At 35.1% G+C, this 14013-nt stretch overlaps 1 protein-coding gene across 4 annotated transcripts in view; it reads right to left on the bottom strand.

Annotated features, from left to right (window-relative positions):
- Positions 1 to 119: 119 nt before the first annotated feature.
- The window catches only part of SCLT1 (sodium channel and clathrin linker 1), a 42227-nt gene continuing 28333 nt past the window's right edge, over positions 120 to 14013 (bottom strand). For 2 of the 4 annotated variants that reach the window (XM_035323666.1, XM_035323669.1), the window contains 3 exons: positions 6103 to 6181; positions 4924 to 5019; positions 120 to 1218 (listed from right to left, as the gene is read on the bottom strand). In XM_035323666.1, the coding sequence (XP_035179557.1) occupies positions 1156 to 1218; positions 4924 to 5019; positions 6103 to 6181 (238 nt within the window). In that variant the 3' untranslated portion in view covers positions 120 to 1155. Of the gene's footprint in view, positions 1219 to 3218; positions 3375 to 4923; positions 5020 to 6102; positions 6182 to 14013 lie in introns of those variants that run through there. The other 2 variants (XM_035323667.1, XM_035323668.1) reach the window with 2 other exon arrangements.

Below are 14013 nucleotides of genomic sequence, written 5' to 3'. Positions count from 1 at the left end.
AATGAAGATCCACTACGACAGACACGGTTTTTGTTATCCCAAAACAATGCGTTTCAGCAAGCACTAGTTAAGCAGGATAAGCATTATCCATCAACTGAATTAGAAGCCATAAAACAGAATCACACTCTTCACATTTAAGAGGGATGACAAGAAACTAAATTACTTCAGTTCAAAATGACAGCACTTCAAAATTAGTTACACGTATCACATTTGTAATATACGCTGAAAGAGAAAACAGAGTTCAACTAGAATTTGAGGATAATATGTATGAAGTTTCTCATCTGTCAAAGAAAAACTTGTACACAATAGGACCGGCATGTACTGGCATCTGTAGGATTCAAACACACTGTGTAAAAGTGCATAAAAGCTGGATGACCACCATTGTGCAAATTCAAGTACCAGAGAACTGAAGTTCCTAGACAGCCCAGGACAGCACATCAACACAAAAGCAAGGAACGATTGCAAAGTTGTAATTAGGGGAGAGGGGAAAAAAAAAAAAAAAGCACAACTGAAGAAAGATTATGGTCCTTAAAAACTAGCTCTAAGAATAACTGTAAATAAATAACTTTATTTATTAACTGTTTCCCAGGGACATCACAACAAACTGAAGTGAATTCTTAAAAATGGAAGGCAATGGAGGCATTTCCCAGTTACAACACCCACCATACAAACAGCAACTGTTTGACATTCATGATGTAACAGGTGTCTTAGTACAACTCTTAAAAGATTTTCAAAATGTTCCTAAGTTACTGCACTACCAAAACCCCCCAAAATAGGTATCAACAGAATGCAAACAAAGCCGCTTCAGAATTTCAGTGTAATGACATCTATTCCCTGTAAACAATTCTGTAGTTGGACATAGCTGGTATTTTTTTTTTTTTTATGACCAAAACCAATGCCACAGCATTGTATCAGATTGTTTCATCTGCTACATTAAAGGACTTTAATTACATCATTTTGTAGTCTTCTTCCTATCTTTACTACTCACACAGAGACAGAATCTTCATCTACCCTTCCTTCTTACCTGAGTAAAACAGAAAATGTTTATACAAAGTTTTACAAGCCTTGCTATGCATTTGCTTTTAGTGCTCCAATACAAGATTTCTCCAGCAATCTTCTTAACTCCAACATGGTGTCAATGAACAATACATCTTTTTAAATGTTTTCCAGTTCCTTTAGTGAAGCAGCTTTTTTCTTCTGTGAAGTTACGACGCTGAGCTGTAATTGAAAACAAACAGATAGCTTCCTATAATTTTTTTTAAGATCTAAGTAACAGTACAGATTCAATGTGGAAAATGTCACAGAGAGGGAACAAGCTTAGTTAAGTTGGTATTTGGGGTAAACAGAAGAATTTGCTATGCATTTTGTAGATGATTACTGCTTGTATCTTATTTCAGATCCCAAAGAATTACAGATGATGAAAGATTACGTAGTACAGTTAAAGACATTTATATAGAATACACACATTTAAAGCATATGCAAACATAATCCTGAATTTTTAATGCTTTTTCACTGAATTACTATTATTTAATAATAAGCTAAGATTTATAGTCATTGAATAACCACTGATAATTTTAATTTAGTATTTCTTCATAATCATCTCTCCTATCAAAATACTGCACAAGCTATAGTGCACAATAATGCACCACTGAGAAACAGTCCCCTTTGGCTTAGAGGGCAAAAAGCTTCAGCCTACAATCCCCTATCCAGTTGTGAGCCAAAAATCCATCTGACGACCCTACTTGTGCCTTACTTTCATCTCCTTAATACCTTTAAGGAGACCCCTCCTGCCTTGCCTCCACCTACCTGTTCTTCAGAAAGGCCAAGTCAGCACTTTGTGGGAATGCACTGTGATATACACCATGACAGTGCAACAATGACTTGAAATAACATTGCTATCAAAAGAAAGAAAAAGGTGGGGCACTGGAGTATTAGACTTTAACCTACATCAAACAGCATTTCTGGTTTGTACTGTGTCTCTGGAAATAGCTTTGTGGCACTCTTTATACATGGCACAAGCTTTGTTTCTTCAGAGAGAGGGGAACCAACATGGAACCACCCCTTTAAGCACAGTCCTAAATCAACCAACCACCACAGCCAGTCCTTAGTCCTTTCTGGTAAGTCCCTTACCTTTATAGTAACCCCTACAACATGTAGGGGTTAGTTACCTTCCAAGGTAGCCTTCTTCCCCCATAGAAATTCAGTGTACTGACAAAATCTCAGCAGAATAAAGGTAATGCTACATTTAATTTAATTAGCAGTATTTTGCTTGCATATACAAATATACTCTGAGGCTGTTCCCTTTGAGTGGAAAAATCAGTGCTGCTATTTCTCAGGTTTCTTTCTTGTGATGCCATCACATCCAGGTCCAAGTCCCGTTGGACATAATGATACGCCCTTTGATCAGTATGATATACCAATTGTGCCCACTACTAAATATTTTTATGCTGTAGTACTTTACTGAGATGCCACCTCATCATCTAGGTTTACATTTCTAATTTTACTGCAAGGCTTAAAACGTGGAAGAGAATAGTACAGGAACTGTGGCTGTAATTGCTGCAGGCTCTACTGAAGACATACATATATGCTACATGGAGGTCTAGCATTTTTCAAATACTTTCAAAACCTCTCATAGGAAAACTGAAACAACTACATGTCAGTTACCTCAACCCGTAGCAGTGAAAGGAGAGATGATGATGTCATCCATACCAGATCCATCTCTCAAAGCACACAAATTGTAAGGGAAGTAATTATCACTACGTTGAAAGAGTTACAAATTTAACATCAGCCAGCATAAACTGTTTTACCAAACCGGTCAATGAATCACACAGCCAAGTCAATTCCATGATGCTTCACAAACATAAACAGATTTTCTCTAGCTAACTTGCTTCTGCAACAAGCTGATTCCAGTTGTTGGAGCTTCACTGACACTTCAGTCACTACATGAAGTCCTGCCTTCCAGCAGTAATCTCTGACAAGTCTGAGGAGGGGCAAGGCAGTCCTGAAGACTATCGGCAAGATCTGAACAAAAATACTGCTGATAAACATCTTGTCAAATCTTTGTTACCTTTCAGGGACACTGGTTCAGAACTGTTAGTTACCAATGTTTTCTGGAGCAGCAGGACCTCTTCCTATATGGGTAACTAAGAGAAGAGTCATACTGTGTTTTTTTTAAGACAGAGAGCATATCAGAACTATTAGAGCTGAACAGATCCATGTAACAAACAGGAGGTTAAAAAAAAAAATATATCAGTCTTCCAGAGCAAATTTTTACCAACTGGATATAGACCTTGTTGTGGCAGGGAGCATTTCCAGCCAGGAAACATAACTTATGTTACGACAGCTTGGCAGCGATGCCCGTTTATTCACTGTTGCTGGAAAAAAAAAAAGCTATTTGTCTGAACTGGACAATTTAGACCAACCAAACATTTCCTCTCTGCAACTCATGCAGGGTCACCCACGTTAAAAAGCAAATAATGTTTCCTAAGTCACTAAATAAAAGTAGGAGGCAAAAGGATCATCTTTTAATAGGAGACCAACTTGAGCAACAGATTTGCTTGGCAAACAAGTGAACCAGATACATGTCTCTCCATAGGATTTGCATCAAGACATACAGCTCAAATAGCATGGGGAAAGAATGCTCAAGGGATGTTCATCGGACAAAATAAATAATTATAGGTAGCGCAAGGTTGAAACAACTATAGCCTAAATTCTCTCAGAAGATAAGCAATACCTTTCCACCTTTCCCCCCAGTATCCCTTATGTCCAAAATACTGAAGAGTGACAGTCAAAGTTGGAATTGAGTTGTAAGGGAACTGGAAAAAGAAGGCTGCAAAAATTCAGCTCATTAAGTAATTGCAATGGAGCACAAAGAGGTCTTAGGAATATGAATAGCTCTAATAGACACAACCTGTCTGAAGCTTTCAGAACACTGATACACGTGCTAGGCATATTTACTATGGTAGTGAGCTACATACACCATCTCTGCCTTCCCCCCTTGCCATGGCCTGGAGAAAACCAAGTTATTTCTTACGCTGTCTGCGTAATTTTCAGTACTTTTGACATCACAGGACTTAATTATATTTATTATATGTAACTTATGACAACTGCAGGGGTGTGTACTTTCCCAACAATCCTTGGGTTATTGCTACTGGACTAATGAAAATACAGATGAGCAGACAAGACAACCTCTGGAGTTCACACAACATGCCAAGTTCTCAAGGTTGCAGTTTGATGAACACTAAACAAGTCCACACCATCAGTTCTGTCCTGCACTCATTGCACAAACTTTCCCCATGCTATTCATGCAGCCATGCAATGAGTTAGAGCAAGGAGCTGGCTGAAAAAACACACCAAACAAAATACCCACAAAACAGCTGTGCTGCTCAACGTTTTTATAAAGGCCGTTCTCTAGCCATCAACTCAAGACATGCTTTGTTTCAAAGCGATGCTCTGTTCTCAGACAGAGACTCGCCAGGAGATAGGTACTTTTTTGTTTCATGACTTGCAACTGCTGCAGCAGGTAACACCAAGCTTAAAAAGCAAGCCTGCTTATGTAAACAAGAGCTGAAATTGATTTTTTTTTTTAAAAAAACAACTTCTTGCCATTTCTATATAGCAGAATATGGAAACAATCATCTACCTTCATTCACACACTTTGAACCACAAGTGTAATTCGCATCAAATTTGTTTCCATAAACAAGTCTACATCATCAGTTAAGCATCCTCTCAGAAAGCGGCATTTAATCAAACATGCATCCATTTTGTGATGACATATTCGAAATGCAAGATTGCTTTTCAAATTACATTAGTAATACCGAATATAGAAGATCACCTCTGCCTTGGGAATAACATGAAGTGAGTATTTTTGCAATATTCAATGAGATTCTTGTCTGCAGTTAGATAACTGTTATAGTTTTGTACCTTTTGTGATGCAGTCGCTGCCCTCTGTTCTGCCTGGCTTAGTCGCCTTTGAAGCCTATTGATGTATTCTTGATATTCCATCATTAATTTTTCATTCTGTGGAAACAAAGTACCTTGTTACAAATGTAAAGTTCTCTTTACTGGATCCATACCTATTGCAGTGAAAATCTTAAAGCAAGAGGAACTTAAGTGGAGCTGTTTACCATCTATAACAACACTCAAGACACACTTTTGACACATTATAGACAGTTTCCAGCTCAAATATGACATCCTATCACTTTTCCAATCACAGCAATCTTCAGAGGAAGTTTTATTCATTTCACTGTTTGAAGTAAGACACAAAGCTGGCATTTCAATCCAGGTAATTTAATTTGCACTATCTTACAATATAAATATTTTAGCTATATTCAAAGGGAACAAGAATATACATATGATATTAATCTTACTACAGCTGCCTTCTGTTCCCTTCATCAAATGATATGTATAAAGCCTTTCTTTACCATTCTTTAACATTAGTTTCAAAAATCTATTCCCACCTTAGCCCCATTTTTCTCCTCCAAATAATACAGCACTACAAAAAACAACACACAAGGATTCATCCTAGATAGAACTGGATATTATCCCACATTTATGAAGCAGACTGACAGGGTAGCTGTTTTCTAAAGTGACCATTAATTATTGAACAATGCACATTCCAAAACAGCCACGGACTTCATTTTTAATGAATAATGCTTTTATCTGTATGCATATGTACACATACAGTGTACATTCTACTATATATATGTAGTATGCTGAAAAATTGATCTCTCGGTATATGCTACATTATCCATAACACAATGCATCCTCCTTTTTAGAGATATGCAGGCATAGGTGTAAGTTTCTTCACAAACATTTCCTGAACTGTCTAAAATTACCAGATTAGTAACCATGAGAGATGATCTCTCTACCTTTCTTAATAATTTGAGAGTAAAGTTAATTTGTTTTCCTCTCATTTGAACACAACTGTCAGCAGAAACAGTGGTGTTTTCAAGCTATACCTACTCCTGTCAAAAATCCTTTTTTTTTTTTTTTTTTTTTAAATCAGAAACATAACTCATCTAAATGGGTTTCTGTTAAGATCCTAGTGTATCTGCATTCCGTTGTACCTGAAAGGAGTGGTCATATCGGTCAATATCTTACCTCAATTACCTTTTCATTTGCCATTTCCAGCTGAGAAATGAGCTCCTGGGTACGAAGTTTTTGTTGACTCAGCTCACTTCTATTAATCAGAAGAAAAGATACTGATTAACACAAAGTAGTGCATCAGTTATCAGAACATGATCTCAAAGGCTGTTTCTTGCATTGTAGGGGCTTGTGGCATATTTTTAATTACAGCGTTGCTCTTAACACATTAATTTCAAAAGCACTACAGACAGAATGTGTATTCAAAACTGTAATGGCAGAGGAATTAAATGTTTTAGTTAGTATTCAAAGAACTTTGTCACAAGCATTCAACAATTTACAGAGCTTTTCTGCTGTTTATCTTATTTTACAGGCATATTATGAAATAACGCTATGAATTTGCCCGGTGCATTTAATTCTTAGATTAGAATTCTAATTAGCGTTTTATAATCAGACTTTGGTATGGACATTTTTGAAGATATTTTGAAGTACAAAACTCAAATCTTTCTGTGCTTTGTGTGACAGAAAACAATGCAACATTTCATAAGGAATATGTCCCCTTCTTCACAGTGGTCTTTCTACTATTACACCACACGAGTTTTAGTGATCCTAACTTTGTATAGTAGTGAAGATAAAATAAATAATATTAATTAATAATGCAATTAATATTATGCACAAAAACGAGGCATTTTCAGTACCTGTCAGCAATACAAAATTTTCACACAATTCACATCTTTTCATACGTACCTTTTCAAAATAAACTATTCAAACACTACAGCTTACAATGTGTGAACTGCTTATGGTCAAGTTTAACTATACTAGTAAAAATATCTTTGAAAATACAGAACTATCAAATTGTGACAAACCATCTCTAGTGCTATGCCATCTTAAGGAGAGTATCTAAAAATTAATTTTCAATATTAAGAGTTCTTACTCAGTGAAAAAAATCAGTCTCCCCTATTTGTTCTGTGGTGTGGAAATAGCATTCTTAGCAGCACAGACCATAAACGGAGTTTGTATGCTCAGCTACAGCTGTATATCAAGAAATTATTTTTATAATTACATCACACTGAACATGTTTTGAAATGAAACAGTTTAACCTTGTAAGTATAAGGAAATATGACAGATGTCAGGACAGACAGTTGATTTGTTCTGATTGTTAAACTTCCCCCTAATACATATTATGAGATTTTAATATTAAAATTCAGCGGTAACTCCAACTGCTGAATAATCAAATCAGTCTCTATGGCATATTGTCTTTGTTAAGTGAGGAGGAAACAAAAGGTGAGCTTTTAGTATTTTGGCAGACGGGTGATAAATTCACCAGCTGTAGCAAGTACATTCTGCGGAGCTCTCATATGACAAATATTGCATGTGCCAGATGTTTTTTTGGTTGAGTTATACTATATTATGCTACAGTTACTCTTACTAATTATGAATTTTGTATACTGCCAGTACCTGCAGCTGTCTCTCATCCTGTTAATTTTTTTCTTTAATGAACATCTTAAAATAAGCAGTTATGGTTGCCAATCATTACAGAAATGCAGCCAAGAATAATGTTTTAGAAATGGAGGCAACTTCTTCACCTCAAGATGCTGTGAAATTCACTCATTGTACTGTACAGGATGTAGGGAGAAGAAGAAGGTGGCTCTGGCCAACACTTCATACACAGACCAAAAAAAAAAGAAAAAAGGTTATTCCTCAGAGGTAGATTCTTTTCAAATATAGGAAAGAGAAATCTGAGAACTCCAATAAACACACATGGCTACAGATGAGTCAGAAACTCTTAACTATGACACAGAAATGTTTCAGAAACAGAAACTGGAACAAAGACACGAGATAGCTTCAGTCAGGTAAGAAGAAAGTTATGACTTAAGCTAAGCACATTATTTAAATTTAAAAACAATATGGCAAGAATTCCATTTTAAAAGTAGTGATGATTATAATTCTTGTGAATTAAAAAGGCATTCAGTATAGTTGCTCAAATATAATGGGTTAATTTTATAACTTTTTTTTTTTCTTTTTTTTCCAAAAAGGTATACCTTACTACTGGACAATTGTGGCAGATAGCTAAGATTACAAATTTACTATTTTTTCATACTATGTATTAGTATTTAAATTTAACACTTTTCTTTGAAGAGAGTTAAGATTTTTGAATTAACTTAAATGATTTTTTACATGGAAGCCATTTTCGAAGTACTTACTCTATTATTTAAGCCCATGTTTATAAACTATCTTATGTGCTGTTTGTTCTCTTAGATTCAGTTTATTCTCTTCTAAGAGTTTTCTCTTCTAAGAGTTTTCTTTTCTAAAAAGAGAACAGAATTGTATATATGATACCACCCCTACTCAGGCTTATTTGTACCTTAACTAAACAATCACCACGTGTCTAAGAGACCAAAGTAATATTCACTGCAAAGTTGACAGAACTGCCAATTTCCTGTAAAGTTTTAAAGTTATGAGACTTGAAATGAGAATATGGATATTCTTCCCATTTGCAGTTTTCATGTTATACTGCACTGAAGGTCTTTCTATGGATAATGCAATCATTTGACTGAATATGACACTTCACTTATCTCTGTGAATCTCGTTGTGATCTCTGGACCAACAAAACATGTGCTCCTGGTATTGACCACTGGTGAGGATTCTGCTTAGTGAGTACATGTAGCCACTGGTTATTTGCCAAATTTCAGTTTACCCCTATTCTTTTTTCCTCATTCTCAGGGTTAGAACTTAAAAAGAATAAAAAATACCAATAGGTGAATTAGAAGGGATTAACCACCTATTACAGCTTGTCTTATGATCTCTTTGTTTCCTTGTTTAACCTCATTAGCGTAAATACAGCCCACTCAAGGACCAGCACTGGACCTTAAACAATAAATGAATAATTTGCCCTCCCACCCCCCTTTAAAATTTGTGTAATGACTTTCATTTGCATTTTCTTTTAGTAATTGCTTACAGATTTGATTACCCTGTTTTTGCTTAAATTCTGTTGTCAGAACTTTCTCTCTCACACCTTCTCGATCTAGCCCGCATTCTCTTCTTACTGAGGTTTGTTTCCTTCCATTCATAATTGTTATAATTCTATCTTGGTATTGGTGGTTTCATTTTCTATCTTTGCTGCCATTTATTCTTCTCAGATTAAATATGAAGAACTATATAGCCTTATTCACAATGCTGTAGGGTAATAAGAACAGTTCTAGTCAGTACCTTTCCCCCCAAAATATGGCTAAACTGACAGTGATCTTGGAGTTGTGATCTACAGCTGTAAAACTGTAAGCTCTACATCCGGTGATGAAAAACAAAAAAAGCTGTCTCTATTTCTTACAAAATTCTACATACATGGACTCCAGCAGAATGGGGGACAGAATTAGAAGGGAACTGAAAAGTGTCATGGATTCAGGTAAAAGAGTTTAGCAACTGAAAGAAAAAAAAAGCAAAAGCCGTCACTCACCACCAACAGAGGAACGCCCAGCTACTTTGGAAAATCTTTCATACCGTTTTATTTCTGAGAATAGATTACTATGAATGGTTTATCACCTTGGCCAGTTTGGGCCAGCTTTCCCAACTACGCCCCCTCTCTACTTCTTGCCCACCTCCAGCATACTCACTGGGGTGGCAGCATGAGAAACAGAGGCTTTCACACTGCATAAGCATTGTTCGTCAGTAGCTGAAGCATCACTGCAATATCATCATGGTTTTGGTCACAAATCTAAAATGCAGCCCCAGTACTCTGAAGGTGAGAGATTTTTATATGCATTTATATATACATAAATATATAAAGACATAGACAAAATAATAATTATTATTTTTTTAACATACATATAGAAAGGAAAAATACAAATTCAACAGCAAAAGCCTTTGGACAACTTATCTTTAAATATGAACACTGTACCACTTTCTATTTTAAAACTTTAAAAAGAAAACTTTTTTAAAGAAAACTTTTTTCTTTTTTAAAACTTTAAAACACTAATCATTGGAATGACTATTTTATAATTGTACATAGCTGCCGTCCTTTTCATAATCTCACTGTAGTTTAAGTTCACTTCAGTAAATGTTATTAAAACTCATAGTACTTCTAAAATTGATGCAATCAAGGCTCAGAACAGCTTCGTTTCATAGTCTGCAAGACTAGATGCTTTGCAGGAATAAAAAGGGTAAAGACTAGTCACAAGTCATGCTGCCAAGAGCAGCGCTTTTATTTGGAAGTACGACCTATGCTGCAAGAAGCACTGACTTTCCTAGTTACCTTCAAGATTGTCTTTTGGCACAAGTATATCAAGGCAATCCTGGTTCCTTGCCCTTATTATGAGATGAAGGTATGGTCTATTACCAATAAATCCTTCTAAGAGTGTACAGCATCTTAAGATGCTTAGAAGGAAGAAAATTTCATCTCATATATGAAGAATATACTGTACTTTTCTGAATAAAATGGTGGAATGCAGTCTACAAGTATTCAATTCATTGCCTAGTGTTTCAGCACTGTTTTGAATTCCAAATTCAGTTTTACAGGCAATGATTGTGTGTTTAACTTATACAGAGACCCAAGTGCCCAAGAATGCACTGAGTAATTTTCAGCGAAGCCAAGAAGTATCGACTTACTTACCAACATTTTTATCTACATTTTTTTTCACTGAACTACTAGATTCTCATGCTATTTAAAAAATCGTCACTTTGCTCTACTATTAGAGCTTGAAAAATTTACTTTTCAATTAAAAAAAAAAAAAAGTCAACTAATGTTCTCTGATGTTGCTTTGTTTCTTAAAAAACATTTATTTAATGCTTCCTTTACGTATATGTATTACACCTCGCAAACAAAACACAACAGACTGAAAGACAACAAACGAGCAGCATAGACTACTGAAAAGTAAGCAGCTGTTGCCAGGAAGTTACTAAAGAAGCCAAAAGACGCTGGCATGACTTTCTAAGGAAGTTTATAACTTCATGAAAAACATGCACTTGTAAAGCACATTACTATGCTGTAAGAGTACTAATTCTTGTTAAAAACCGAAATTCTGTGTCACCAACACCATCTGTGTATTTGCCCATACATTTACATGAATCCGATACATAAAACAGTAACTTCATTAAGTGCCAAGATATGCCTCATACTGCCCTCAAAATATACTAAATAAACATGACACGCTTAGGGAGTTCTCTGCTGAAACCAAAAAGGCTATGTTATTATCTTTATCTAAGCTCATAACCTTGTTGCCCAATCAAGACAGATGAAGTTTCTAAAGAAAATATTCAGTTTTCCTTTAAAGTTCACAGCTTAACTAATCCTCTCAAAAACACAAACTTAATAAGACGTATATAGGAAAGCTGGGTGAACATCATCCTTTCACTTGGAGTCTGATATAAAACTTCCTGGTATGACTCCCTGCATTAGCTTCAAGAGGACATTCAAAACAGAACCTGTAATTCAATAGGCTGTGTTTACCCAGTATCACTACTAGTTAGTGGTCTTGATGATATATCTATCAGTGCATTGGCTGCAGAACTGTAGTAATTCAGCAATTTTATTTTAATTCACTGCAAGGTAAGATGTGATTTGCCATTCTGTACTTGCACACAAAATGCTTACTCAAGAGTTATTGGGGTAAGATTAAAATAAATAATTATTCATTTAGAATATGAGCTATGATTTTGCATTGAATAACTCCTACTGTGCAGCTCAGGAGCTAGTTTTCTTATCAACTGCATTCTATGCTGTACAATTAAGTATCTGGTAATGCATGTAACATATAAAAAATAAAAATGGTTTTAAATTTCCTAGATAATATTTATTTATAGGTACTGTCATAGCTATTTGTCAACACAACATCAGAACATCACTACACAGATTTAGATGAAATTCCTTATTTAATTTTAACTTACAACCTTTTATCAGAGAATTAACTTGTCACTGTTGCTCCTTCTTAGGCAGAGCAAATCTCCAATAAAAAACTCTGATTCTTGATTATACAAAAATATAAAAGCAAAATCGTCTTAAAATGTAACTGACTTTGCTTTTAGACTTTGCACAAAAATGCCTACTACAGTGACAGAGAACCAGGTGGGCTTAGGGTAGACTTAGTTTATAATGAGATGAACTTTTTTTTCTATTCTGCAGATCAGGCAGCATTTGCTGATACAGAATGATAAATTATTGCAGGGGTTTCCCAGATGATACCATGTAGGCAGTCTCTCACATAAACAGGGGCATTTTGAAAATTTACTATCTATTTTTCATACAGATTCACAAAACAGACTTCCTCTCTTGTCTGTTATATTTTCTATGTCAGCATTTTGCTGCAGATAAATAAGGTATAAAGCTTTTGGCCCACTATTACAACATTTTAACACTTTGCATTAAAGCTTCATGAAGGAAAGAAGCTGTTTCACAGACAATTTTAATTGCTTTGGAAGTTTGCTATTTTTCCCTTTTAATTGGAAGTTGCTGAATTATATTCTGCATCTCAGTTATGAACACAGATTCTCAGTTATGGCAGTTTTATAGTTTCATGTACAGCAAATAAACTACAAATGTAACAGCTTAAATTTACCTTACCATGAAACACTACTTTCTCTTCTCTAGTTACTGCATTTAAAATAGATGTCAAAAAATCACTACGAAGATGCAGCCATAAAGTCAAGCTGTACCACTAAGACTGTCAGTTAATATGCAGAGCTCCTGGTGTCTTGCAGACACATTGAACACTGTGATGATTTCTTCTGGAAAATACTTTTTGCCTTTTTTTTTTTTTTTTTTTAAAAAAAAACTGTTTAGTAATCTTTACAAAATGCAGAATATTTAAAGGCGAAATAAATCCAGACTGTATCTGGACTGAAAACATAAAAAATAACGCTTACTTAGGAGAGGTGAAAATGGCAAGAGGGGCTACGTAGGACTTTTTTATCTAGAAAAATAGGCCAATGTGTTATCTCTAACTGGACTTAGCATGCTTTTGGTCTATCTGAAAAGTTTAAACTGAACTAGTCATCACAGATGACTACAAAAATTGTTATAAATACTATAAACACTATAAAAGAAGTACTTTAAAAATAAAAGGGCTTCTAGGTTGACCGGTGAAGCTGCAATTAGAATGGAAAGGCCATCAATAAGTATTCCTCTATTTGAACAGAGGATAGGTACAACTTGTCATGATAGACAGTGGTTCACTTTAAAAACATAATAGTTTCTAATGGATGAACTGTACGTACTACATACAACACTGCTATTTGCAAAGTTCACTGGAGGCCAAATTCACGTTATTCTCCCAAAAGATTGAAAAACAAGTTAGAGTAGTGGTATGGTAAACCTGCAAATGCTGTCTACAACAGAAAGTTACATTTCCTTGCTTATATTGAGAAACTTGGTTCTAATTCTACTCATACCATGAGCATTCTGACAACTAAGAAATGTCAAGCTATACTTATAAAAATATGACTTAAAATTGCAACATGGATATTGGAAACATTATGATTGAAGCTGTCAAGTTGCAAACCATTAGAATGGAACATGAAAAATTTACAGATTGCACCCAAGGAAATAAAAGCTAGAATTCGTAGGTTTCCAATTTTAATAAGGCAAAATCTTTGCTTCCTTGTTAACATAATAGTAAGCAACTTCTAAAATCAATCTGAACAAAGAAATATACTTGAGTGCATCCTGAACACTTGAGTGCATCCTGAACTTGACGTGGTCGAAGTTAAAAAGGTCATTTCAAATTTCTCAAATTAACAAAGCTGCATGCCCCGGATTTTTCTTCTGAAAACCACTGAATGCCCTTTGCAAAAGATACATAAAACATTATTCTCTTCTCTAAGCATTCAAAGAAACAAGACTTATGAAATCAGGCTTCCTGGTTTAGAAGTAATCGTGTAGAAGATCTGTAAAAATCGTGTAGAAGATCTGTAAAAATCGTGTAGAAGATCTGTAAAAAT

Source organism: Oxyura jamaicensis, chromosome 4, assembly GCF_011077185.1.
Source record: "Oxyura jamaicensis isolate SHBP4307 breed ruddy duck chromosome 4, BPBGC_Ojam_1.0, whole genome shotgun sequence".
Taxonomy (NCBI): domain Eukaryota; kingdom Metazoa; phylum Chordata; class Aves; order Anseriformes; family Anatidae; genus Oxyura; species Oxyura jamaicensis.
This window is presented reverse-complemented; position numbering and strand designations above follow the sequence as displayed.